Below are 26852 nucleotides of genomic sequence, written 5' to 3'. Positions count from 1 at the left end.
TATCTTTGGGAAAAGCTGTGCAATAATGCACTTCAGTTCCCAATTACGATGAGATTAAATTTTCCATATCTTGGTGACAACAGAGTGTCTTTTATACTTATTTTTGTTCATCTATTATGAGAATATTTTATCTTCCATTTCGGATAAATGCGCAAACTTATTGAAAAACCAGCAAAAAAAAATTTTTGCGATGCATTGTTTTTTTACGGAAAATTCGAGTTTTTGAGAACCCTGAGTCGACCCCTTGCAATTACCTCCTCGTTATCCCGTCTTTTGAATAAGATAAAATGGAATTCTATAGTTTTTCATAAAAAAATGTTCACTCTAAATTATTCCTCTCAGTAAATTACATATTTAAAACAAAGGGGTAAATTTCGTGTTTATTCCACCTCCTTTTCAATTTCATCCCTTAAAAAACCTTCGCTGTGATAGATTATCTTCTTGTCCTGCTGGCCCATACCAATAAAAAGTTGAACTTAATCCACTCCTAGAGTATTTGTTAAACCGCTTGTGCCTTTTTAGAGCTAAATTATGAGTTCCATTCCTTCGACCAAAATTTATTTAATGCAAAACAATTAAGCCATCTCCTCATCTTTAACCCCTAATTAATCTTTAACCCCTAATTAATCCCCTGGAAATCACCCCTTTGAGAGGAACTACGTAATTAATTTTTAATATATTTCGCTTTTCTTTTTGTTGTTGTTCAAGGTCTATTTGGCATAGAGCATGCTACTGTTTTTTATTAATAAAATATGTACGAGCTTGTTAGCTCAAAGAGTGCACATTTGCAGGCATAAACGGAGCAAATTTCATTCGCGTGTGTCGGGAAACATTCCACAAGCCACCGAGCATAATTCAAGCTGGAGTTTGTAAGTAAAGAGGCTCGTCCGTGCTGCTGCTGCTGCTCTGGCCTCTTTTGATCTCGCCATGAGTCGTCGGGGCGCTTAACAATGCATGTGTACATTTCGCCGCTCGCTCTTGCCAGTTCTCCGCGCTCTCTGGAGAAAGACGCAAAGTGCAGAAAACACACTCACACACAGACAAACACGGAACACACTAGAGCAAAAAGTCTCTCAAAGGCGCGGCAGACGAGCCAACACACAGCTGCCGCCGCTAAGCGCACTTTTTCCCTGTTGCAAAAAACGCTGGTCTAATGGTTCGCACACGCTTATAGCAGCGCAGAATCAGTCCCGCGGGCCAAATTGCGAAACGATGCTATTCATTGTTTTGGCATTGCGCGACGCAGCTCCGTGCGACACCGAAACACTCGATTTACTTTGGCTCAACCGTTTCGTTCCGGTCAACATCGTAATAAATGGTTATTTCGTTTTCAAGAGGTACTTTCAAAGAGAGAATAATTATGTTCAGTCACCGATGAATTTTTAATGCCATCAGGTGGCGGCACTACAAATTAACATATTTTAAACCGATGGTTGTGGAAATAGCTATTCTACACATTTATATTATTTTTCCTTGTTTTAGTAGAGTCGAGTCTGGGAGATCCACCATCCTTAATTAACAGTCAGCACGTGCAGACAGAGTGACCTTTCATAACGCAAACGGACTGGTGAATTTGCATTTCTCAACCGCGAACGTGTTGGGCGGAAAAGCGGTGAAAATTAGAAGGCCTTCTCGTTTTATTTTAATGAGATTATTCGTGAGCGCTCTGCTTTCAGCCGCAAAAGTTTATTTCCGTTCGAATTACGCTGCGGACGCGTATCGTGAAAAAGAGGAAAAAGCGTCTAGTAGGCACAAAATGTCTTTCCAGAGAGCAAATTGTGTCTGGAGCAGCAGGAGAAAAATGTGCGTCGCAATTTTCACGCAGCGAGAGTGAGAGAGAGAGAGAGAACTTTTGCCAAAGTTGCCCTCAGCTGTAAAATAGCGAAACCTGTGGAAATACAATCTGGCAGCCGCGGGCCGGGCCACCTCTCTCAACTTTTAAAAGTCTGTCAGTGGCAGGCGTCATTTTTACCTTTCTCTCTTGCTGCCTCTTTCAAAAACATGCCTGGCACGATATTTTGTCCCTTTGTTCGCGTTTATCGCGCCAACTTCCGCAGTCATCGCCGCAAATCCAGCCTATTGTGTGAAAATCTTTGTCACGGTGGCATGGTACGTGTTTTGCTTTCTTTCTACAATTTAATTTTGCCCTCTGTGCCAGCAGGCACAAGAGGATTAATGTTTATGCGCTTAGAGAACCAAATTAGATAATAAATTCAGCACATTTTAAGGTAAATGATATGGAATTGGTACATAGTTTATGACGGTGTTGTAGCCCTTAAGCCAATAAATAATTTAGTTGATATTTTTTAATTCAAAATGACGTCTATAAACATTTTTTCGCTCAGACCTAATTATTTAAGAGTGGTTCAAGTCGTAGGAAATCAGAGTAGTGGAGTTACACACAACATTTTGCTCTGTTTTTCATTGTGTTCAACATTATTTGATCATCCTGTCCAGGTATTTTTGGGTTGCAAATTTTTGGTTTTGTAGCTTTAAGTCCTGCTGATGAGGCCTGATGCGAGGGGTGTTAAAATATCATGTCCAGTACGTGAAATAATTTCCATATTCGATTTTCAAACATTGTATCCTAATTAATATCTCAAAATTTCTCTTAAATTTTTGAAACATAAAAATTAAATTTATTTATGTCTATACATCTTCTCTGAAAACTTGGCAATGATTTTTATTTTTGGAACTTCTCACATGCGAGAAAAATTAGTTCTGCTTGTTAATCCTGTTGGTTCAAATTTATTTTCACTATTATATGTATATGCTTCAAAATCGTATGCAAGAAAAATATATTAAAAAAAATACATGAAAATGAAAAAAATATTCAGTCCGCAGTTTTTACATCGCCTTACATAACAAATTGTACCAAAAATGATTCGAAACGATGAACTGATTCAATCTCTTTGTTTTTCCAAATGAAAAGTAAGGTGTGATATACATATTATAAAATAAGTGATTTATTGCATTAAGTTTGTAAAAAACTTGTATTCTGATGATATTATTCTCTGCTCGGTTAGTTAACTACAATCTGTTCAACCCATCATAAATTGCGTTGTATAAACGAGGTCGAGTATGCAAGAATATTCCCATAATTTTTTGCGTCAGCTGGCACAAGTGGTTTACTGGATGAAGACTAATAATTATGCAAATTCTAGCGAATCAAGGTTCCCAATTATTTAATAAATTCTTTGCAAAAAAATTCAAAATACTCATGACTTTTTACATAGCATTGAAAGATTTTTTAGACCTGAATTCAATGATTAACACCATTTTAAATTATTAAAATAGTTGTTTGGCTTGATTGTTTTAAACGAAAAAAACAGTTGTGCAAAAATGGCGTTATAAATCGTTCAGTTCAGGTCTCAAAAATATTTCAGGGGTCAAAGAGGTCACTGCTTTTGTTGCATTTTAAATGAAATTAACTGAAAACTGTTGCCTTTGGAGCAAGCCTCAACTGCCTCATGAATAGGACGTGCTTGATGACATCGAAACTGGTCGAGTATTTAAACGACGAATTTGAAAACAACGAGGTTTCATTTTCGCTCAAAATGAAAACAACCTCGAGTGGTCGCCTATTTAAAATGTTAATTGAAAACTATTTAAATTTGACTAATATACAGTATGGGTTTGAATAAATAACACATTACGTTTTATCGGATTACCTCTAAAATATTGAATGTTCTCCATGTCAAACTGAAAAAACAACAGAATTAGGCAGCGTGGTAAAATGCTTCGAGGTCGAAAATGTTTTTGTTGGATATTTTTGTTCCTGGAACCAATCGTTTGGAAAGCGCAACTGGGAAAAAGGACTGAATGCAGCTGCCGATCATTTTCACGTATTTCGTGTTTGCGTTTCAACAAACAACTTTTTACCAACAAGTTTTTTATATCTGTTCCTGGCGAAGCAGATTGCTGCTTGCATTTACATAAAAAAGATCAGCAGGCTTGGAAACAAAATTCGCGGAATGGGACAAAATCTGTTTCGAAAATGGAAAAGCACCATTTTCGTTCGAGAGGGCAGGCGAGCCAGCAAATTGGAGCAATTTTCACGGACAAACACGGCGATAGCAGCGTCGAGATGCTCATTGTGCAGTTGGAGTTTGGTATCTCGGAGGGGTCGTTGCGCAGCCCCAGCGAAGTACATCTTCATTGCCGCTTTGCAGATAAGCGCAGATTGCATGCAGACTCGGCGCGAAATGAATGTGCATGGCCGGCGGCGCGCCTTTTCCTCCTATACCCACTGATAGAGACTTTTGCGAAGAATAAAAAACGCGCTCTGCTGTTGTCGTTTCGAGGGCTTTTATCGCGATGCCTTTTGCCCCCGACTTTAGCCGAACGCGCGCTCTCAGATACTCAACCACGACCGCCTGCGGGGCCGAATTATCATTTGAAAGGAAAAGGAAAAACAACAAGAGTGGGCAATGAAACGCTTCGGTGCCTGTTTTAAAGGTGGCTCTATGTGCGTACGACTTTCTAGGGGTGGAATTTGATCCTATCGTTTTTCCACGCTTATTTTTCTGGTCGGTTTCTTCGCCATTTTCCTGGTTGAGGTTGGACCACAAAAAGCGATATTGAATGCTTTTTTGATCCACAATTTGATTTTATTTTTATTTCGACTTAACATCAACTATAAGAGCAATTGATTGCAAATTTAATTTTAAACAGCTGTCCATATTAATAAGGAATTTTGGAATTAGAATATTTGCAAATTGGTAAAACTGCACTCAACTTTTTTTAATTTCAATTATTTTTAAATAAATATGGTTCCCTCGTTTTAGTCTTACAAAAAAAATTAACCAATCTTTTACTTTCTCGAAATTTAGATTTATTAAAATAAAGTAGGGTAAATATTTTTAATTTATTATTTTACATATATTTCTAGGATTCTATGATATCTTTAGGATTGACCTATTTTTACAGAAAAGATTGTCACACCAGCAAAGCATTAAATCTTTTGCATCAAGGACAGTAAAGCTATATATACTGAGAAAAAGTTAGACTTTCCAGCTGCGCGTCTCCGCACTACTTTGCACTCTTTGCGGAGCAGCAGCAAAGCCGCTAATCACGCTTGGCAGTGGACTTTGCATGGAAACGAGCAGCAATAAGCCGCAGACTGCTTTTTGCCTTCGATAGAAACGAAGGCCCGAACGAACCACGTGCATTGGCGATCCGTGATGCGCACGAGAATTAATCTGATGGGATGACGCATCGGTGTGGAGCGAAACACAAATTAAATCGCGTTGTCCCGATGTTGACATCGGCCGCAGACGTGCGGATCTGATTTCGCGTGACAGCCAAATGAATGTGCATGTCGTCTTGTCCCGAATTATACCTTTACATGTGTATATTTACCAAAGGAGAATCCGATCGGCTCGGCTGCGGCGAAATATTCACTTGACAGGTAAAAATAAGCGAAACCCGTTCCCAACGCAGCTAAAGTCGAAAAATCGACAGCCTTCAAATGGATTCGGTCACTTTGGTCATAGCAAGCTTTGATGTGAAGATATCGAGAGTGAGTCATTGCGTACATGGATTGTCAATTTATTTATTCATCGCTGGACCAATCCATCACCCCAAAAAAAAAATAAAATGTTTAGTTTGTGAATAAATTTCTTAGTGTAAAAAATACTTCATGTTTCTGTTAAATTTAATTAATTTGTTCATACTCTAAGGGTCCAATTATAATTTTGGATTTATTCATATACAAGTTCAGTTTGAGAATATGTGCACTCTGCGGGAGGAACATTCATTTCTCGCCTCCTGAATTATTTTCAGAGTAAAGGCTTAAGGGAAGGAGGAGTGATGAATGTCGCTGCAAATTTCAGGGGAACTTAACTCACGCAGCAGCTCACGTCGGCTGCTGCAAGTTGCAAGTCGGCGCTTACGGCCAGTAAATCAGGCGAGCGTGAAATATTGCACGCCTTATTTGCCGTATCACTCTTTGGCGTGCACCAGAGCTCCTCCCGGCGCACGACTTAATTAACAAGAGGGACGACAGCCGCCGTAATTGGCCACTATCACGCAAGCCGACAAACACACACACACATTTTGAGTCAGTAAACCAAAATTATTTCACACTCAATATTGAGTTAGAATTAAAGTGATGTTCTAAACAGTTTGCAATTTAATTGTTAGCCAAAAAATCTCAACTTCGATTTAAATGTGTATTAAATTTTAAAACTTTTAAACTGAGATGTTTTGTATCTGAGTGAGAAAATCCGCTTTGAAGTAAAAACATGAATATTGAAATTTTTCTCATATTATCATCACCAAATTTAGAGTGTTGAGAGTTACAACCGTAGAAATGGCAAAAATTACTCATTTTTAGACTCATCTCGACCTCCCCTGATGAGCTTAAGGGTTTAAGGGTTGCCCAATCAGTGCTTGAATCATTTTTCTTATAATACTTTAAAAATTATAAACATCCAGAAGATTTATTCCCATTTGTACAGAGCATGCTTGAGGTTGTGATCGATCGAGTGCTCGTTTTAATGCAAGCAATACATTTTCGGTGGAGAAACGCTAATAAACAACTCGAACGTGTATGCGTAGTGAATGAATGTGTTTTGATAATGATAGATGCTTGAGCGCATTTTAGAAGGAGCGATTACGACTACAGCAAGCGAGAGCGAGGAGGAAGGCGTTTTGCAATTTGCAGCTCTGGCGGAAATCGTGGCCATTCATCACGCGGCGCGGCTTGAAATAATTGCTGTATTGGCCGTTTGAATAATTGGCCGGCGCGTTTGCTGCCTGCACAATAAAACATCCGTGGGGATGAAGATATTCCGGCAGAGCTGCGTCAGTTATTTTGTTTACGTTTCTCTCCCGCGGGAATCGGATTCCGATTTGTGCGCAATTTCGCTGCGGCGGCGCCGGCTAAATGGAAAGCCGATATTTGAACTGTGAACACCTACCTGAACTGCTCTTTAGGTTGATCTCGCACTCGGCGAGGTTCTCGAAGGTGAAAGGTGGCAGGTCGCCAGGGCAGATGGTGCTGGAGCCGCACGCGCACTTGCCCTCCACGATGTTGCAGCCGGTTCGCTCGCGGGCTCGAGAGCCGCATCCACTCTTCCTCTCTGGCGGTCCTAAAACACAGATTTCATAAGGTTGTATTACTGGATAAATGTATAAATATAGGTTTATGAATCATTTAAATTTGGTACCGATTCAAATAAATAAAATAAACGTAACAAATTGCCATAGTAAATTGTTTCTAAAGCTCTATTTGCTCTCAGCGGGAATTTTTGCATAAAAATAAATCAATTTTCAATTAAATCCAACTAGTAAGATTTTTCTCTGGTTTTGGGCATGCTGAAAAAAGGTTTAGTAATAAATGAACCACGATTTTACTCATTAAAGTCTTTAATAACCCTCACAATAAATTTATTGGATGAGAATGATTTTATTGTAAAAAAGAGCAGCTCAAATATTTTTTTTAATTTCCACCAATTTAATTATTTGTTTACTCTGTGCCAAAGAATTAATTTTAATTTATAAATCGATCCCAATCCAAGGAGATGAACTTGAAAAGCTTTACATCTACTCCAGTAATGAACTTAATTCGATTTTCTGCCAAATTAATCTCAATTTTGGAAACAGTGATATTGCTTTCATAAGAAAACTACAATTTTGGTCAAACCAGCACATTTGTAATAAGTTCATTCAGTTGTAGATCAGTTTAAACAGTCTTGAAGAGGATTGACACTGCAAAACCCAGTAAATCCTTCTTGCCAATGAGGAAACCAATCCAAAAGAATTCTATTGAAGCCAAAATTTATCTAGGTAACATTTAAATTTTTAAGTAAAAATAGTTGCAAGGTTTGCATGCTTTTTTCTACCTGAAATCTTAATATGTATTTCACAACAGAGTTTCCCCATAAATTGTCATACACCGTTGGACAGGAATCGAAAACTGCCGAGAAAATATGTATCAAAGCAGGTCGTAAATTTTGGAGAACTAAATCAGAAATTTTTTAAGCAAAGTCTGTATTTTTGCAAATTTTAGATCCAAATTTCGAAGCTAAAAATTTGATCCACAACGTATTGTTGCTTACAGTAACAATATATTTCATAATTTTGCTCTGTTAATTGCTGTCCGTTTTAATTCGCTTGATTTTTGCTCAATTAATGTTTAAAAAATCTACCAGAAAAAAACCAACGTCAAATTTCACTGGATCAGGCTTAAAATTTTATATATATATATATATATATATATATAGTTCCTTTTTCCTCCCCAAGTGAGATAGAGTGTGAGATAGAGTGTAAATATATTTTTGTGGAGTGCCGGTGCTTTAAATTTTTGCTGGGATATTGTGTCTTTGGCGCAGTACAGCGTACAACGCAGATGCTCCATCATTGCGAGGTGTGTGCTGCGTGAGCTGGAATGCGGAGAGAGATAGGAATAAAGTGGTTGGCGGCGTAAATAATGAGAGAGAGAGCAGCTCTTTGTTGGTGCGGCGGCACAAAAGGTGTCAGTGTGATTTGAATTATTCTTCCCACGGCCGACGCACTCACTATCTTGATTTCGCTCTTCCCAGACCCTCTCGGTACGCACTGCGAGCTGTTTGCGTGTGCAGTGCACCACCCTGCTATGGTTTCACTCTCGCAATAAATAAACTCGGTCTCTCTCTCTGCTGCGGCAGAGAGAGAGCACCTGCTCACCTGGCATGAGAGTCGAATTTATGTTTACTTTTCGCATGGATCGGTCGGTGGAGAAGCCCTTCGGGACTGTCTGCTCGTGCTCCTTTAAGAGCCAATTTGCGTATGAGGAGTGGCCAGAAATTATTTGGCAATGTTCAGCTTGATATTAATGGTACTCAATTTATTTAAAATTTTGGGGTCTTACTATGCCAGGAAAGTAAACGCATCAACAAACAATTTTCAACTTTTAAAAATATATTTTTAGCCATTGAGTATACCCTAGTAATTAATAGAAATAATTAAAAGACATAATTTAGGGGCAAAATAGTCAGTTTGAAATGGATTTTAGTGGTTTTTACTGCACCGTTTAAATTTTATTGCTCAGGAATAATTGAGGATAAATATGATACTATTAAAGAAAAATTGAAAGTTTTATATAAATGCTATTTCAAAAGATTTTTTTTGCAATATATAAATACTTTTAGTGAAATAAAGTTGTTTTTGAAGATCTAAAAAACATTTATTACAATTCGATTAATTTTTATTGTTTTAATATATTTAATTTATTTTACCGTTAGTATTATTTTAAACATACTCCTTTTTTACAAAAGATTTTAAGGATAATATAATTTTTTAATTTATATATTAATTTGAATTCTAGTTAAGTTCGCCTATACAATTTCCAAAAGACACATACTAGTTCATGGACGAAAATCTCATTTTGAGAGCAAGATATCGACTTTCATAATATTTTCTAAGTAGACCAAAAATTGAAACAACATTTGCAAAGAAACTGACGTCTTTTTCAATTACGAAACGAAACATTTTCGTACGTGAAATACAGATTTAATGATTGAAATCTTGGGTTTGCAACATCTTCCGCTTTTTCCGTATAATATTGGCATAAGAAATTTGCAATTTTTCTTCCAAAATAAAAATTTAACTCAAATTAAAAACCACTGTTTTAAATCAATTGAGTTCCTCCAGTGGTTGCCATCTGGCGCCTGTATGACTAGAAAAACAACAGCACTGCTGTACATCCAACTAATGAAAAAGCCTTTTCTCTGCATAATTTATTCCAGGACGACTGCGTAAGTGGGCAATTCAAGACTTGGCCGGAGTGAGATATATCAGGTCCCGAATTTTTTGCCTCTTTCTTCACTGGAAGCCATCATTGCCCGTGGTCTGAAAGAAGGAGAACAAAGTAGACTGGCAGTGCATATAATTTGGTAGATGAAAGGGGCTGCCGGCACGGGGGAGCAGACGAGTGAAAAGAACAAATTCGCTGTCGGGCCAAGAAATAGGGCCCTCCTCATTCCATAAATTATTTTTATATATACACTCGCAGCAGATCAACCCTCTTTGTAGGGAAAAAAAGGGCAATAAAGTGGTGCGTCGAAAAAGTTTTTCATCCCAATCCGGCCTCTGCACCTGCGAATTTTGATTTGATTTTTCTACATCAAATTTTTTATTAAAATCCGCCACGCTTCTCGGGAGCCCAACGAAGCGAGCCTGCTCTTTGTTTTTGTGCTGTTTGATGTCGAGATTAATTTTCGCGAGAGAGCAATATAATTCAAAGCAAGCGACCCGGAAACTCCCCGGCTCTTCACTTTTCTGCAATTACTCGCGTGCACGCACATGTCATTCCGCACAAAAATGAGAAACTAGATCGAGTTTGCGCATGACTGTGTGTATTTATTTAAATTTAAAGCTGCGGTCGTGCTATTTAAACATTTTCCACGAATGCGTTCAAAAGGAAAAACTTTGATCTGCTGTGCAGGATCGCTCAAAGTTCGTAATCGCGTTTCCACATGACAGATTTTCAGTCAACTATAATATAAATGACGCATTTCAGTCCTAACCTGCTTAGCTATCGGGCTGGAAATATCGCAATTATATTTATGAATAAATATCACTGCCGAGCGGGTAACACGGAACAAGTTGCCCAAGTGGCCGCAGATGAGCTTGGGCCCAATGTGGCCATCTTTTCGCCTCCCCACACCGAAGTCTTTAATTGAAACGCCAGACATTTGTCCATCAAGCCGCTGGAAAGGTACGAAAACCAGCAAGTTGCGCCTTCTAGCAGCCCGTTGAGCTATTGGGGCATTCCGAGTTAATAAAACAAGCCATCTCTGATATTGGGCAGCCAGTATAGATTCCCGACAAGTTCAAATATCTCCCACTTCTTTGACACTTCTTAACAATGCGAGCTAACGGGCTGATCCACATTTATTATTTATTTATTATAAAAATAAACTGCGGTCTATAGCTGATTCAAAGAGTTTTCTGTCCAGTCATAAACGTCAAAATATCACTTAATTAAAGCTGAATGAGCGCAGAAAGAAGAAAAGCCTCGTCTCACAACAAAAGCAAGAAAAAGGGGCAAAGGCTGCACAATCATACTCATTAATTAGCCGGTTTTATTTCCCTTTAGGAAGAGGAGAAGGGCCGCCTTTGTTCTATCTCTCTCAGCCGACGAGAAAGCAAGCAATGCATGGAGCAGGATGGAAAACACGCTCTTTAACGATATTGTTTATTATTCCCGCGGGACCCGAGCTTTTGACCCTGACTTTGCTCACCTTTGCCTCATCCCAACTCGCGAACGCTAACCGATGAAAATTAATATATCAGTTATTTTACAAAGACACAGCTTTCTTTGCTCTTCAAAGGAAATATAATTATAGCTGAAGGGGATGAGGGACTGATGTTTTTTGCTGCTCAATTTTACACTCAGGCATGATTCTGTAAAAAGGGCACTGGCTCATCTGTAAAAAATGTTCAAATTGAAAAATACTGGGGGAAATTTGGATATTACAAAAATTAAATCCCAAATTTGCATATATAAATTTTGAATCTTATGTTAACATCATATGTTGCAAAAATCATCTTTATCCTCCCAAAATATATTTCTTATCATTTACTGCAATTGAATTGGACAAATTTTTAAAAATTAAATTTTCAGACACCAGACTAGTGATCAGTCTTTACTCTTTTTAGTTTTCAAATGTAAATTCAAATCACCATTTTCTGGAGATACAGTTTTAGCATCAGAGGGATCAGGGATTTCAAGTTAAATCAGTTAGATTTTAAATGTGGCTTTAAAATTCTTGTATTTTGCGAGCTTGATTTCTGCATGAGAAAATTAATCCAGTTCAAGGAGCTCATTGTCAGTAGCGAGATTAGATCTGTTCTTGAACTATTGCGGTCGCTGGAAGCGTTTTCACGCGTGCAGAAACGTTTCGGGCGGGTGGATGGGACACGGCTTTGATTTCATCTGGCGTCGTCGAACGTCGTTGTTTGGCAAACAAACAATACCAAAGCAATCTGCTGCGGCACTACTTCCGATCGCACACCGCGCTCAGCCGCGAGCGGATCGTTTTCCCCGGTGGCAGATTAAATTGCGATCAATCTCGGTCGCGTGTCGCGCGGGCGGGCGGGCGGCGAAATCGTCGCACTTCTCGGGCGCAAATGGAGCAGCTCATCAGGCCGGCATTCACGTGCGTGCGCGTTTCTGCGATTTGAATGAGAAAGGCGGCTGCTGCGGCATCGATTTTCGCATCCCGCTCGCGCCGAGAGCGAATCAGGTCCGCCGCTGGTGCCTTGCCAAAATGATAATGCTCACACACGAGCACGCACACACACACACACACACACACGAGAATAAAAGAAGAAAGGGGCTACACAGAGAGGACGCGCACCTAGTCCTATATATATGCCTTATCCGCCGGGCATCAATAAGGAATTGATTTCCGGCCCTTGACTGCAGCCGCTCGCCTCCACGCAACCCTCAATTTGGCTCAAACCGAGAGATTTCTTTCCTCTCGACCCAGCTTGCTCGTCCGAAAAGGTCCGGCGAGGAAATTCTAGCTCTTTGTGCACCACCTCTCCGAGCTGTGATTGTGAATGTGGCCTTCAATGATTGTGAATAGTCTGTTAAAAATACTTTAAATTTTAAACTGGTAGCAAAAAACGTTTTTCACATTACATTTTTAAAAGAGCTTTCAGCAGGTCGACTTCAACTTTTTCAACATACAATTTACGACGTAAATGACTCTTTTTTCAAAGCCGTGCTCAGGTCGACAGTAATTTTATTTAGAGCTTATCAGGATCGGCATGAATTAATCATAAATTGGCACTTAATGTCAACATTAACACAAAATTCTAGATCAATTTAATCAAAAAATTTCCAATATCTGAATCAAAACGATTTAAACTCTGTGACGCTTAAAGAACTAAATAGATTAAAAATATCTTTCAAAATTGCTTAATTTTTCTATTTTTAATTTTAAATCAACAGCAAAACACTTTGGTGCAAGGTTTGATGTGGAAATTATACCTGCTGATTTTCATCATGATTGACGAGGGTCGCCGTTTGTTTAAGCCCATGGCCATTTTTTCACAGCGACCTTTTTTAGCCCCAACGGCGGCCGTTATGTATTTTTTCGCAAGCGATGCTGTGTTTACAAACCATGCGGCACTTGTTTACTCGGGCCATTCAAAAAGGAATTAAATAACGTTGCCGGGCGAGCGGGGTAAAGTCCCATTTCTGAGAGCGTGCATTCAATGCGCCGCAAAGTCGAGGGGACAAAGGCGAAACCGACTAATTGGACGCGGATTTTCGCGTTGAGCAAGAGGACGCAAAGTGTTGAGAAATTCGGGTCCACTTCTGCTCCGTTCTGCCAGACGACGACGTCACGTAATTCAATTTGCGCGTCATCAATAAAAATCCTGCTCCTTCTCGCGTCATGATCTGAGAGTAAAAAAAGAGTTCGCTGCCGCCGCCGCCACCGTCGTCTCTATTTCATTCAATCTGACTTTTCCACTACCCTCCTTGGTTTCAATTAAGCGTCACTGCCATGAAAATTTTTGTCTCCACGTGCGTGGAAAATGTTTTCACTTTCAGATGGAAAAAGAGGAAATAAGGGAAATAAAAAATGAAATGTTTGTTTTTGCGGTGCTCCTCTTGGAATCCCTATATTTGCGAGATATTCTCGCTGGGCAAACAATCACGACGCCCCACAACCACATTTGTGTGGATCCTGATGCACGCAAAAAATTGGTAAGTTGAAATGGGGGAAAAGAGAAGAGTCATAGTTTTCCTAAAGTATTAAATTTGCGCATTTCAGTTAAATGTAAATTTTACTGAGCTAAGTTGAATTATTACTTGATTATATCACATTAAGTGGGAACTAAATTTCAAGACTTTCATGTTTTGAGTCTAAATGTCAATGCTCTAATTCGGCATTAATATCAAGACAAATATAGCAAACAGATATGTGTGACTGTTAGGGCGCATAATCCCGTGAGAGTTCAGCTTGTGGTTTGGCAGGAAAACGCAAATGTTTGCGGTGCGTGCTGCCGCAGCCTCAAAACAATGGCAACGCACTCAATTCGCTCAGATGTCTCTCTAATGATTGTAATCACATCGGTCGACCGGCACAGGACTGGCTAAATGAGATTTGGGACTAAAGCACGACTCTCGCAAGACTTTTTGTGCTGCCTGACGAGTTTCGTCTCTGATTCGGACGACTCTCCGCCGGCCAGATAATTAGATTGTGAATTTTTTATGGTGTCCCTTAACTTGAACGGAAGAATGCTGAATATTGGTTTTCCGCTCTAGAAGCGGAAAGTTTAGTCCATCGTCGACAGAGGAAAATCATTACGGGAAATACTCCTGCTCTTTCTTTGTTACTTTGAAATTGAATTATTTGGATTTATATGTCTTTCCGATAGCTAAAAGTTATATAGAATTTTACGAAAGGAGTTGCATAAAAAATAGTTTTTAATAAACAAAAATTATCCTTCCCGACAGTTTGTTTTCGTTACAAACAATGGGTAAAATTCTTTAGGACTGCCCTTTATTTTTTTTTTATCAAAATCAGATCTAGAAATTTAAATGTACCTGCTAATGATATTTTTTCCTCTTTTGATTGGAAGTTCCCCCTCTCCAATGAGATTCCATCCGACGCCATTTTTATTTCGCAAGACCCAACTTGAGCGCAATAAAGGCTCAATCGACTCACTCATCGCATTATGACCTCTCTTTAAACAATGCAGCTGTTAATTGAAAAAGCTGTTTGTGTTTTCTGTTGATGAATAAGATGAAGACAAAAAGCCGCAGCGGGTTTGCTTACCCAGCTTGTGGCTGAGCGCTGAGTAATTAATCACTCGGCGTTTTTGCGGTCAAGGGTTCTGCACGCTGAGTGAATGCTTCCATTCCGTGACGACGTGCAAAAACTTGATGAAAGTGCCCTGTATCACCGGAAAAAGGACAAAAAGCAACGAAATGCTTTCACCGCTGAGACAAGAAAGGCTTCCAAACTGAGAATGTGACACTCGAGTTGAGAAATAAACTGTAGATTCGTTTAAGTCACTTTTAACTTTATTTAGGCGAAAAATCAAAGCAATCTCATTAGGTTAATGCTCAGCACCTGAGGCTACCAACTTTTCGGTTCATTATCAATGGGTGCGTGTATTCCAGGGAGAGACAGAGAAAATAATCTCCGTTTGTGCATCAAAAGTTTTCAAATTATAGCAGCGAGCGAGAGAAGAAAGAATTTCAATTTTCAGCGAAGTGAAGCGCGTGCAAAAAGGGATATGAACTTTGGCGTTTGTGACGCGCGCATTTTTTGATTAAACACGCCCGCTCGCGACCTCCTTTCATTATTATTATTATTTTCCCTCCACGCCTCGAGTGGAAAATAATAATGCGAGGGATTCCACGTCGCTGCGTTATTTATCAAAAAAGTTTCGTCGAGAAGTAATAAATCACCGCACCGAGGAAAATTTTCCTTCCTCGGTTAAAAAACCGGCTGAAACTTTCAGGAGTTGCTGCTCTTCCTGCCCTTTTGATCATGTCCCGCGTAAACTCGTAACTTTTGTCCCCATTGAGAGATATCCGAAAATGGCACTTTCCATGTGCTTTGAACCTAATTCACTGCCCTCACTCTACATTATCATTAAAAGGTAGGCAGAGGTAGTCACTAAAATGGGATTAGAAACCCACTACTCTAAGGAAAAAGCTAGATGCAGGTGTAGCATCGCATCTGAATATTTCTTTCGAGACAAATCTAGATATGGCATAGCTTGCAAGAGTACAAAAGCAGTAATTCATATTTATAGAAATTGTTTCTACAAAGATGCCTAAAATGGAAATTTAAGTTAATCCACGAGCTCCCAAAATGAAATATTTTTTTATTTAATTATGAAAATCTGAGTTGAGTTGACTGCTGAAACCAAACTTTTTTGTCCACACTGATTGAACTGGCTGTTGTAGAGATCAAATAAACCATTTTAATGTATGTATGCTTTGAAATCTTGATTTTCCTCTCAGGCTGCCAATATTATTCTTTTGGTAGATCTGGAAAAATTTCGACTTCTTAGCTTCTCGTTCCTCTTTATTTCATGGTTCCGATAACCTTATTTATTTTTTATGTCAGTAAAAAATTTGTTTGACGCAAAAACAACTATTTTTATCCCTAAATATATAGTTGAGATATAACAGACTTCAGAACTTTAACTTCCAGGTCAACAAACATATTTCGTTATTGTACATAAAATAATGTGATAAATAAATGTTATGCGTGATTTTTTTAAATTTAATCAAATTTTCCTGTCGAATCTTAATAAATTGTCTTTAAGTGTTGAGGAGCAGTCAAATAATTTTATAATTTGTATCAAACAAATACATATCATTTTAGCCAGGGTGAGACAAAAATAGCTTTCAAAAAGAAAATCACTTATTAGCCTTTAATATCTAGAGAAGTGAGATTAGTGTGCTATAAAGCAGTGGTTTATTTACAGAGTTGGCACAATCCCGCCGTGTATGACATTGCGTTCTGAATCAACATTCTTCATCAGCGCGTTGACAATCGTCTCTCATTCATTGTGCATGCTTCGGCGCGCTCGCAAGCGGCGAAAATAAAGGATTGTGTTCAATACATCACTGATAATGTTTGCGATCAGTGACAGAGACCGTGCGCCGTGTGTGATTAGCCATTCTTCATTCTATTCAGCCGGTTCTGTCTCTCTGGGTGCGTATGCCGAGTTTGTAGAGATGTCACGGGCCAGGATTTCAGTCGATAAATCAATGACGGCTTTCATGAACGTGTTTTGTGTCAAATCTGGTTGGTTTTACAACGGACACCGATGTATTTTATTATGATATGAGGTTTATATCTGTGTGACAGATTTTTTTTTTATTTCGACTTCTATGCAAAGCGTATAACGGACTAGTTATAGCCTCCCCGTTTTTTTCTCGTGTTGGAAGTGGGGCTCCAATGTGGAGAAAATTTGAATTAGGAGATAAAATTATCATTGAAATACATATTTTTCAAGCAATTTTATTTCAGTGTTATCAATTCAACTTCAAGAAAATTTCTTATTTCTTATTTAATAGGTAATGAGTTCAAAATGGGAGTTCAAGACTAGTCTTGTGGTTTGCAGTATTTTCAAATCCTGGTTTGAAACAGTGGTTTGGTGGTGACAGTATTTCAAATTTTGAAAAAAATCGTGTTTTATTGTTTGAATATTGAAGGAAAGGTTTCTATAAAATAAAAGCAGCCAACTGTTTGTAATTTTCACGGCCTTTAATTATTTTAAATGGTAATTGATTTAAAAGCTTCCAAAAACAACCAAAATATTAAAAAAATGTACTGTAAAGACCTTTGACCTTGACTGATGACTTTAAAATTGATGTTTTTCAGATTTCACTTGTTCTATATTTTTAAAATTGAAACACAGGAAAAATAAAATGTTGGGAAAATTTCCCAAAAATGAAAATATTACCAGTTTTTAGATTCTCACAGTGAAGTCTTGATGTAAAAATTACATTTAGTTAGTTTTTTTTTTTAAATGGGCCAAAAGTATCCTACGCCTTGTCATTGTGCCTTTGTCTTTTGCTTGCAAACAACTAAAAAAAAAATTTGCACGCTAGTTTCCGTTTCATCATTTTTTTTTAAGATAACCAAGAGAATGCATTCCAATAAAAAAATATTAGATTTAAATACAAAAATCGCACAAAAGAAACGTCTGCTGCATAATTTTCAATTTTTTACCATTTTCTTCCCTCCCAGCGATCATCAAGAAAGACGAATTGCACTTTGCCCGTGCACCAAAAGCAAGTTTGTTCGGGAGCAGCTGACGAATAAGTTTGACTAATTGAAATTCGCGGCACGGCGTCGCGCAAATGGAGTTAGAAGTCACTCAATATAATACACTCACACACGCGCGCGCGCTCACGCTGCCAAATTCATTTAGCGCAGAATAAATATTCAATTATGCCAGCGAAAAGTTGTCTCCAGTCTCCGGAGGCGCGCTGCTTGCTTGTTGTGAAGAATGACTCGGAGCGCAACTTTTGTCACACCTGCAGCCCCACGCTAACGACTAACGACGCTGTACACGCGACTTCTCCGTGAGAGCGAACCATCTAATTTGAATTCTCCTCGCAGCCGCGCCGAATCAACAGCCGACGACGCACTGCCACTCTCAACTTGTTGTTTATTCCTCATCGGCTGTGTAATTTATGCAAATTAGCTTGCTCGAAACGGGCTTGGTTTCATTTTGAAATCCATCCCTGCAGCAGCCCGAAAATTTTATGAGTTATTCTGCAGGGGGAAATCAAAAGTTATGACTTGCTGTTTGATGGAGCTGTAAAATTTGGACGATCTGCGCTTCATTTTGGATATTTACTGCTTTAATATCGTGTAATTTGGAAATTTAATGCCAATCTTTATCGTCTTGATATAGAATTCAAGCATAAGGAAAGCGCCCCGAAATATTGTTGATTTTCCTCTTCATAATAATTTGTTATACTTTCGTCCAGCCATAAATTCAATGGGCCACTGCTTTCAGGAACCAACAATAAAAAACTGGTTTGGTTGTTTTTAAATATCCATAAAAATGGAAAGTTATTTAGCTTAAGATTCTACATAAACGTCAAAATAACTTGAGTAAAAAATATTAAAGGATTTTTCTGATTTCATCGACACTCATCGAGGTAGGTTTCTCATGATATATCAGACTCTAATTTAATTTATATGCTTTTTATCTAATAAAATAATCTCTGCATGTGAAGGCATTTTTTAATTTAAAAAATTAAATTACTGCCGCATTATTAGAGATTCAAAGTTCTTTCCTATATGATACTATTTTCAAACCGTGTTTGGTCTAATTTGAGCTCAAATTACGTTAAAAGGCTTTATAATTGGACCCTTCATTTGCTTGTTAAGCTCAAGGATAACAACAAACTGTGCCAATTAGAAAGAAAGCCTTATTATTGCACCTGCCGGTAATCGAGTAATGAATTCAGATCCCTCTGCTCCAGCCTCCTTTCACCTTTTGCGTGTAATTAAAATGTGCTATTTCAGTTGAGAAAGAGATACAGAGTAAGAAAGGGACGTTTTTGTGCGCTTCTTTAATCTGGCGCGCGAGGAAATATTTTTTCATCGCGCGCCTTACTTATTTTTGACAGCGCTCGTGACTCGGCGGGCGCAGCATTTTTTTTAATATCTCAAAAAGGGGATGAAGAGACGGGGCGGCCGCGTCACGCGCCTGGGCAAAAAGCCGCTCTTGGAGAAATTGCAATTTCTCCTTGGAGCCCCGGCACACCCAATTACATTTTACATGCGGCTGAGTGGCAACGCGCTGTGCGCAGTCGAAAATCATTCTCTCGCACCGAAGCCAACGCCACCAACATCAATTTCACGATTTGTCGACCCCAAAAAATCAGCTTGTTCTGCTCTTCACGCACGGAAAATTGCGGCAAATTGAAAATTCGTTGTTATTTGTCTACATTGCGGCATATTTGCAATTTTCCTAAGGAATAAATAATTGCTTGTTGAGATTTTTCCTTTTGATGAATTTTAGTCACGACACTCCTACCCAAAATTTAAATTATCTCATTTGATGAGAAGTTTCCGTTATTTAAAGCATACAATTACAGCTGATAATTTAATTAAAATATTTCAGTTCTTAATTTGCTAACTTATGTTTGCTCATATGTAATTTATGTTGTTATGAGAATACGATTTGGTCTGCTTTAGCCAGTTTTTTATTGCATCGTTCGTAGTAAAACTCATATATGTATTATAGAAAAATATATTATATAATTTAGTATGCATAAAAATTTTTCTTAACAACAACACTTGATTTAACACCGTCATTTATCAGAGCTTAATTTTATTGAAGATAATTATTGACCCTGAATTCCTACTAGGTTTTTTTTTAAATTGATACAATACAAGATTATCTACCAAAGCTTATAAATGTGTGTGTTCGGGAGACTTTTAAGGGTAATTGTCAATTTTACCGACTTTATTTCTCCATCCTGAATTTTACATATGTTGTTAGGGGTGTTTCATAGTGTGTAACCTGAAATTTTGAGCAAAAAATTCGGGGGCATTTTTGGGAAATCACGATTTTCGAAAACGGAAAATTTCAGATAGTAAATCAGAAATATCAAGGTAAATTCGGTCCAGATTGGAAGTTCGATGTGGTTTTTTCACTTCCACACGTAACTTTTTGAGTAGAACAAAATTTCCATTGGTCAAAAATTTGTAGGTCAAAGGTCAAGGTCACAAATTCGTGTGCAAAATGTTCAATTAAAAATATCGCAAAATACGCCCCCTCGGATTTTGTTCATGAAAATTTAAAAAATGTAGCCCTGAATTTGTAGAATCGAATGGTGAAGAGAAATCGATGGAGACTCTGATAGATCGCGAGATATTTTGAATTTAAGGATTCGCGTCGCGCGTCCGGCACGATGACAATATCATCCGGCGATTTTACTTTCGTAATTTACGTCGGAATTTGATATGTAACCCACATGTTATGCATATGATTACCTAGAAAAATAAACGAGCTTTCCAGTGGTGTGCTTACATTTTGTTTTTGTTTCAAACTTCTCAAGAAATAGCGGCGCGCGAAAAGAAAATATAAATTTTTCAAATATTGACATTTTTACAAATCTCAAATCTCGGGTTCTAACCATCAGAATTGCAAAAACTACCCACCGTTGGACTCGTCTCGACCTTTCCTGACCAGCTGAAAGGTTTAGGGGTGTTTACCCTCCACCCCTAAGTTGCTGAACTTCAACCCCCAAGAAAAAAAAACAAAAAATGTAGCAAAAAATGGAAATCTCTGGACCGTGTAAAATCATAAACTTTTCTACTATGATTTTATAAAAAATCGAATTTTTAAAATACAGCAGAACTTATAAATTCTCCCTTGACACAGCCTGGAAAATTTTTACACTGATTCGTTGTGTTTGATATGAGACAGGCATTGCGTCAGAAAATAAACATATTTTCCATGTTACGAGTGAGTAAATTGGCTCTGCGGGCTAAAGGTTTTACACCTTGCGTTTTATTGATGCACTCGGCCGTAAAACAAACATTTCCAATTGCGATGCGTCGTGAAAGAATAAAAATGCCGCACAGAAATGTTAAAGAAGGTCGACTTGTTGACGCATAAAATTCCGAGTATTTAAGGCTGAGAATTGATCGAAATGTGCTCGGGGAGTAATCGCGGGGCGTTTATCACCGCCGTGGCAGGGAGGGAGGGGGCTAATTTTCACTGTGAAATTAGAAGAGCGGTCGGGGGAGTGATTTCGCCTCGCGAAACTTTTCTCGTGCTGCTGATAACAGCGACGGAAAGAGCGCAGGAAAGTGCGGAAGAAAAGGTAATTTGGAGCGCTTAAATGATACCGGTGGGCCCAAGGGAAGGAAAGGGGCCGACCGGGGGTTGCGCCGAGGCAAAAAGCGTGCTATAATTAGTTCGCAAACAAAGTGCACGAAAGAAGCCGAATTCCCCGCAGAGAGCTGCTTTTTTCGCTTCTTTCCCCCAAAGCGGATTGACACATTTTTTTGCCGCTCGAAAACCAATACAAAGTCGCACAGTTTTTGCAACCAAACCGCGAAGAAAATGTTTCCTTCAGGAGCAAAATCTGGCAAATGACAAGGAAGTAGGGAAATAAATATAACCATTATTTGTTTCCTCGTCCAGCCTAGCAAAAGATAAAAAAAAGTCTTTGAAGTAGATTTTAAAGGCAAAAACAGTTGAAAATGTTTCCCATTGTTAGCTACATTGAATGAAATGTTCGTTAAATGTAGGCAATGTAGCTACAATCCTTCTCTGTAATTTTCAATATCAGGACCAAGCAACAGTAAAACTACATAACCTTCTTGACAAAAATAAATTTTGTTTTTATACCGTATACACACGAAGTAATTTTATTTCCTTTCATTGCAAGAAACTCGTACAAACATAATAAACAATGGTTTTTCTTTTCCTCGCAATAAAATATTAAATTATATACATATTCTCTGTTTGTTTTTCAACCGGTACGCAGTAAAAAAAAATAAAAGCTACATTATATTTATCGTTAGATAACAGTTCTGCAAAAAATCCTATTCGAGTCGGTTGCGGCAAGCAGCAGCACTTGCACGGCGTCCGCGTACAAAAATTAAATGCAAAGCGGCGATCCAAGCGCTCGTTTTTTGCCCGCGAAGCCTATTAAGCCGTGAAATTGTTCTTTATTAACCTCTGTGTGTATCTTTTATGTCTTCCTCAACGAGCGAAATGCATCAGCAGCAGCACGAGTGCCGACGAGATTAGAATGAATGGCGCCGGGCGAAACGACAGGTGATTCAAACTAACGCCTTTTTGCTTGTTCGGCCAAAGTGCACCATCATCGCGCGCTCTGTGCAGATTCGCTCGCACGCTCGTCGATTCTAATTAAACTGCTGACAAAGCACGTGTTCTCGCCCGCTACCAAAACATCGCGCCCACCAGAAAGCCACATTTTCAAAGGTTAAACTAACAAAAGCAATCTAAAAGGGGAATTGAACTTTTTGGGATGATTGCAAACAAAAGTAGTTAGTTTTTTTTACAAGTTTTAAAATTTGATTTTTTCATATTCACCCCCATTGTTGATTAGAGCTGGTTGTAGAATTATCTTTGTATTATAATTATTATGGCAGATTTATTTTGCTGTTTATATTTTTATTTAAATTTTACAACATTCACGGATGCTATTAGTTTGATTTAACGATAAATAATACGGTCGAAATACTTTGCTCAGTGAAATGGCATCAGTTTATATCTTATATATAAAATTTTTTATAAATAAATAAATAAACATAAAAGCTATACAGATTTATTTATGTTGTCAAAATTCCTTTATCTATATCGTCCGTATAAAAATACGAGCACTATTCAGTCCTAAAAAATATTAAATTATAAATGTTAGGATTGCGGGAAAAACTTTAATCATAATTTTTCAAATCTTGCATCCAACCCTCGCCAGCAAGAAAAATTAATTAATTTTTTAATGTTACTCAGCACGTACCTGCTGTTTTTTTCTCTCTAAGCGAAAGAAGAGAGGCTAAACTTACAAGAATGATCAGCCTTGTATAATGAGCGTTGAAGAGCAAAATGATTTCAAAAAAGTGATCTGCCAAGCAGAAGGCAATAAAGCTGCTGTGGAACAAGGTGGATCAAAGTTGTGCCCAAGGCGGAGTTGCGATGATCGTCTCTGTGCTTTAGGAAAAAGCGCTTGCTCGCTCGCTTTGATCAGGTGAAAGGCGCAGCCGATAAAATTGCACACGGCCATGTTCGGGCTTAAAACTTGCAGTCCTTGTTAACACGGGACGGGCGGACGTATTTTCAACCTGTCTAATTAGAATGCTCTAGTTACGCTGCGAAAGAAAATACAAAGCCCTCCGAGACTGATCTTTCTTCTCCAGCAGCGCCATTTGAGAGACGAGTCTGACATTCCGCAAGGATAAAGGGCTGACATAGCTGTTCCGTTTGCAGAATTTTTTGCACATCGTACAAAGGGATGGTATATTTTATTCTGTGTTGCGCAGGAAATGCGGGAGTGTTTGGCTCGTTGATTGAAAAAGTAGGATTATTTTAGGGAAGTAAAATTAATTGTTTATCTGCATGGAGTCTCCTTTTCTTAACCCTTTAGTTCATTAGGGGAGGTCAAGACAATTTAAATGATGTGCAGATTTTGCAAATTCTGATGGTTAGAATTCGACATTGGGCGGTGACACAATACTTGCAAAAATCGCAAATTCCTTTTTTTAAGTTTTCAAAGGGGAACTTCACAGAGATGAAAGCCTGCACCACTCTGAAATAGGGTCATTCGTGTTCTTAGACTACTTTTGAAAAGATTATTTCAAAAATGGTTATGGTTTTTGTTTTAAAAGTTAAGAGAAACACCAAAATTTTCATTTGATTTTGCCTGATGACCTTTTTTTGGTTTTTCAACTCATTGGGTTCGACGAGAGGAATCCAATGCGTTCATATTTGTTTAATTGGACTAAGAAGAGAATTGCTTTAATTACCCTAAAATTCCCTCGAAAACTTTAGATTTCGTCAATACATGTGTACGATTCTTTTTAATGATTACCACATCGCAAACTGTTAACTGGGGTGAATTTTGTATATTTAAAGCTATGAAAAAATAATTAAAAACAGTTAAACGTAACGATGAGTAACTTTTACAAATGCAAATTTTACTATAAATTTATATAATATATTTCACTATTTCGGTCCATACAATTTTGCGGCTTGGTCTTGGTACTGCCTCAATTTTACTCGGCGGGTAGTCCTCTTTGATAGCCTCTTAAGCCCGTGTCTTGCCTGACATTCAAAGAGACGGTTGTCGGTTAGTCGGCTCCCAGCGTGGGCTGGCGAGTTTATACTCACTTGGCAGTTCTGGCTGGGCGCCAATCGATCGGCTCGCCACGAATTAGCCAGCTAATGAAATGCACGAAATGAAGGGCCGCGGCTCTTCACTCTCATCAGTCACACCGTGTTTGCGTTTATCCTTGTGTATGTGTGTTTACGTCGGCATTAGCGGCCAACATGACGGAGTACACGTGCCAGCATATTTGCCCAGCCAGACCGAAATCAAATAAATCATCATGCGAGGCGTGCAGCAGCGCAATTTTACACCAGCCGGCAATTTCGCATTGTCGGGCTAATCGCGAGAAATTATTTTTCACAGGCAAGCATATATTCGGCCGAGGCGCACACAAAAGCGGTGATTCGGTGAGGCGGAAGGGCGCCGGAAAAATTTCCACTTCCCGCCTTTTGTCGCTCGATTCGGGGTTTTCAGCGAAAAACGAGCTCTGCGCTTTAATTGAGTGTCTCACTTAAAATGCATGACTCGTGCGATGAAAAAGACCGACATTTCGAACGGCGCACAATAGACCGCCAATTACTGTCACGTCATCCTCCGCGCGTGTTTATTAATATTATTTTCGCCGGGCGACACAATGCGTCACCGCTGCCGCCACTGGGGAGACAAAACCGGCGAGCCAAACTTTCTTGCCTGCTCATAATTTCCATGTTACAACAGCTACTGAGATGCTCCGTCAAACTGGTAAATTTAATAATTTTGTTCGTGAGTTGGCTGATTCTCCTTCGGGCACAAATTACGTTGTGTTAAATAAAGATATCAAAGGACAGACATGACGGCCCCACAGAAGACTGTCAACGGAAAACAATTAAAGAGCCTAATATAGAAAGAGCCACCAGTAAGATGAATTTTGCAATAGAACTCTTTAATTTGGAATGTTTATAAATAATTATTCTGTCTATTTCATCAAAATATTTTTGGCCTATAAAATCAACATCTTCTGATTGCACAATAATTATTGGTCAAACCCAGATTTTTGGTAAACTAAAAATACATATAAATAAATATACGACCAGAGGAGGGGAATATTATAATTTGGAGCCTGATTTTCATGAAAATTGCTATAGAAAATCAACGATGGTGTCAGATTCGCGCGATTTGGGGAAAAGCGATTTTAAATAGTCAAAATTGGAGGTATAAATTTTGAAAAATTATGATGCAATTTGGATTAGATAAATTAATTACGACGATCAGGTCAGAAAAACACTTTTGCGGCACTTGAACAGTAAGCAAAAAAGAGATTTCGAAGTTTACCACATTTGGACGCCATATTTGATCTGACCAGCAGGAACTATAATTTCCGCCGTTGAAAAGAACACATTTTTTTTGTTAATAAAAAAAGTTTTGAAAAATAGTCTGCCAAGTTTTTCGGAAAAACGGGAAAACAATAATAATTTTTTAAACAAAACCCTATATTTATAAAAATAAAGACAAAAAATGTAAAATTTTCTGTTTTAATTAGGCTCAACCATTGATTTAGACTGTATTCCCCAGAAGATGATTTATTGTTAGAACGACTTTAACTGATAGTTAAAAGTCTCCAAATAACGTGATTTGTGCTTCATTGATGTCTAAAAGTAGATAAGACGAGGAAAAAATGATCAGTCGTCTTCAATTCCTAATTCTCTCATTATCATAGATATTTAGTATCTTCATTTGTCACGTTTCCTCCATTAAAAATCTTCTGTTGGCGCAACCTGAAATAAAATACTTCTTCTTAACAAGCAACAGTGCTAGCATCAGATTGTTCGAGGAAAATAGTATTATAATTTAAACGCTTCTTAGAAAACTCATTCTGTCCATCACAGTGTAAATATTTTCCTTCAGTCTGAGATTAGAAGAAGAAGAAAGAGACTGTCTTCGTTGCACATACAGGGTTGTCTTTTATTTTGCTTACTAGTAGTTCATTCCATATTACTAATGGAAATCTTTAAAAAAGTACGGTGGATTATTAACACAAGTTTACTGTTTCAGCTTTAAACTTTAAAAAATGCAACCTTTTTTTCTATTTCCTCGACTGTCTTTTACATCAATGAGATTAATAAATATTCTTAAAGAAAAAATAGCCTCCTTCATCCCTCTCCTGTGCTCCCCAGAGCATTGTGAAAAGTACAATACGCTAGAATATTATATCAACTCAAGGAAAGTGTTTCCGTTTGCGGCGGAGAGCAAGTGCTCTGCCGCATCGAGGGTCCTCTCTTCTCGCCAAGAAGGCTCTCGAACGGGCAACAAGACGAATAAGTGAGCGACTTTGCTTTCGACGCGATCGACGATCCCGCGCTAGCTCCAGCCTTAATTACCCGCCGGCCGAGCGTTGTCAGAATAGCCTACGCGCTAAGCTTCCGAGCTGTGCCGGTTGCCTAACTCTCCACTCCAGTCCTTTTAACATAAGCCGCATACGAGCGGTGAAGAGCGCAGAGCCCAAAACTTTTACTCCGCAAGCTTATGGAAAGCATTTTCAGCTGCTGAGTGAAAAAAAAAATGGGGACTTGAA

General features: G+C 38.4%; 1 protein-coding gene across 1 annotated transcript in view; it reads right to left on the bottom strand.

Moving 5' to 3' along the window:
* Positions 1–26852, bottom strand: part of LOC135947973 (cysteine-rich motor neuron 1 protein-like) — a 220935-nt gene that overhangs the window by 145669 nt on the left and 48414 nt on the right. Inside the window, exon 3 of the mRNA XM_065496998.1 lies at positions 6924–7094. Coding sequence (XP_065353070.1) covers positions 6924–7094 — 171 coding nt within the window. The remainder of the gene's footprint in view (positions 1–6923; positions 7095–26852) is intronic.

This window comes from Cloeon dipterum, chromosome 1, assembly GCF_949628265.1.
Source record: "Cloeon dipterum chromosome 1, ieCloDipt1.1, whole genome shotgun sequence".
Classification (NCBI taxonomy): domain Eukaryota; kingdom Metazoa; phylum Arthropoda; class Insecta; order Ephemeroptera; family Baetidae; genus Cloeon; species Cloeon dipterum.
This window is presented reverse-complemented; position numbering and strand designations above follow the sequence as displayed.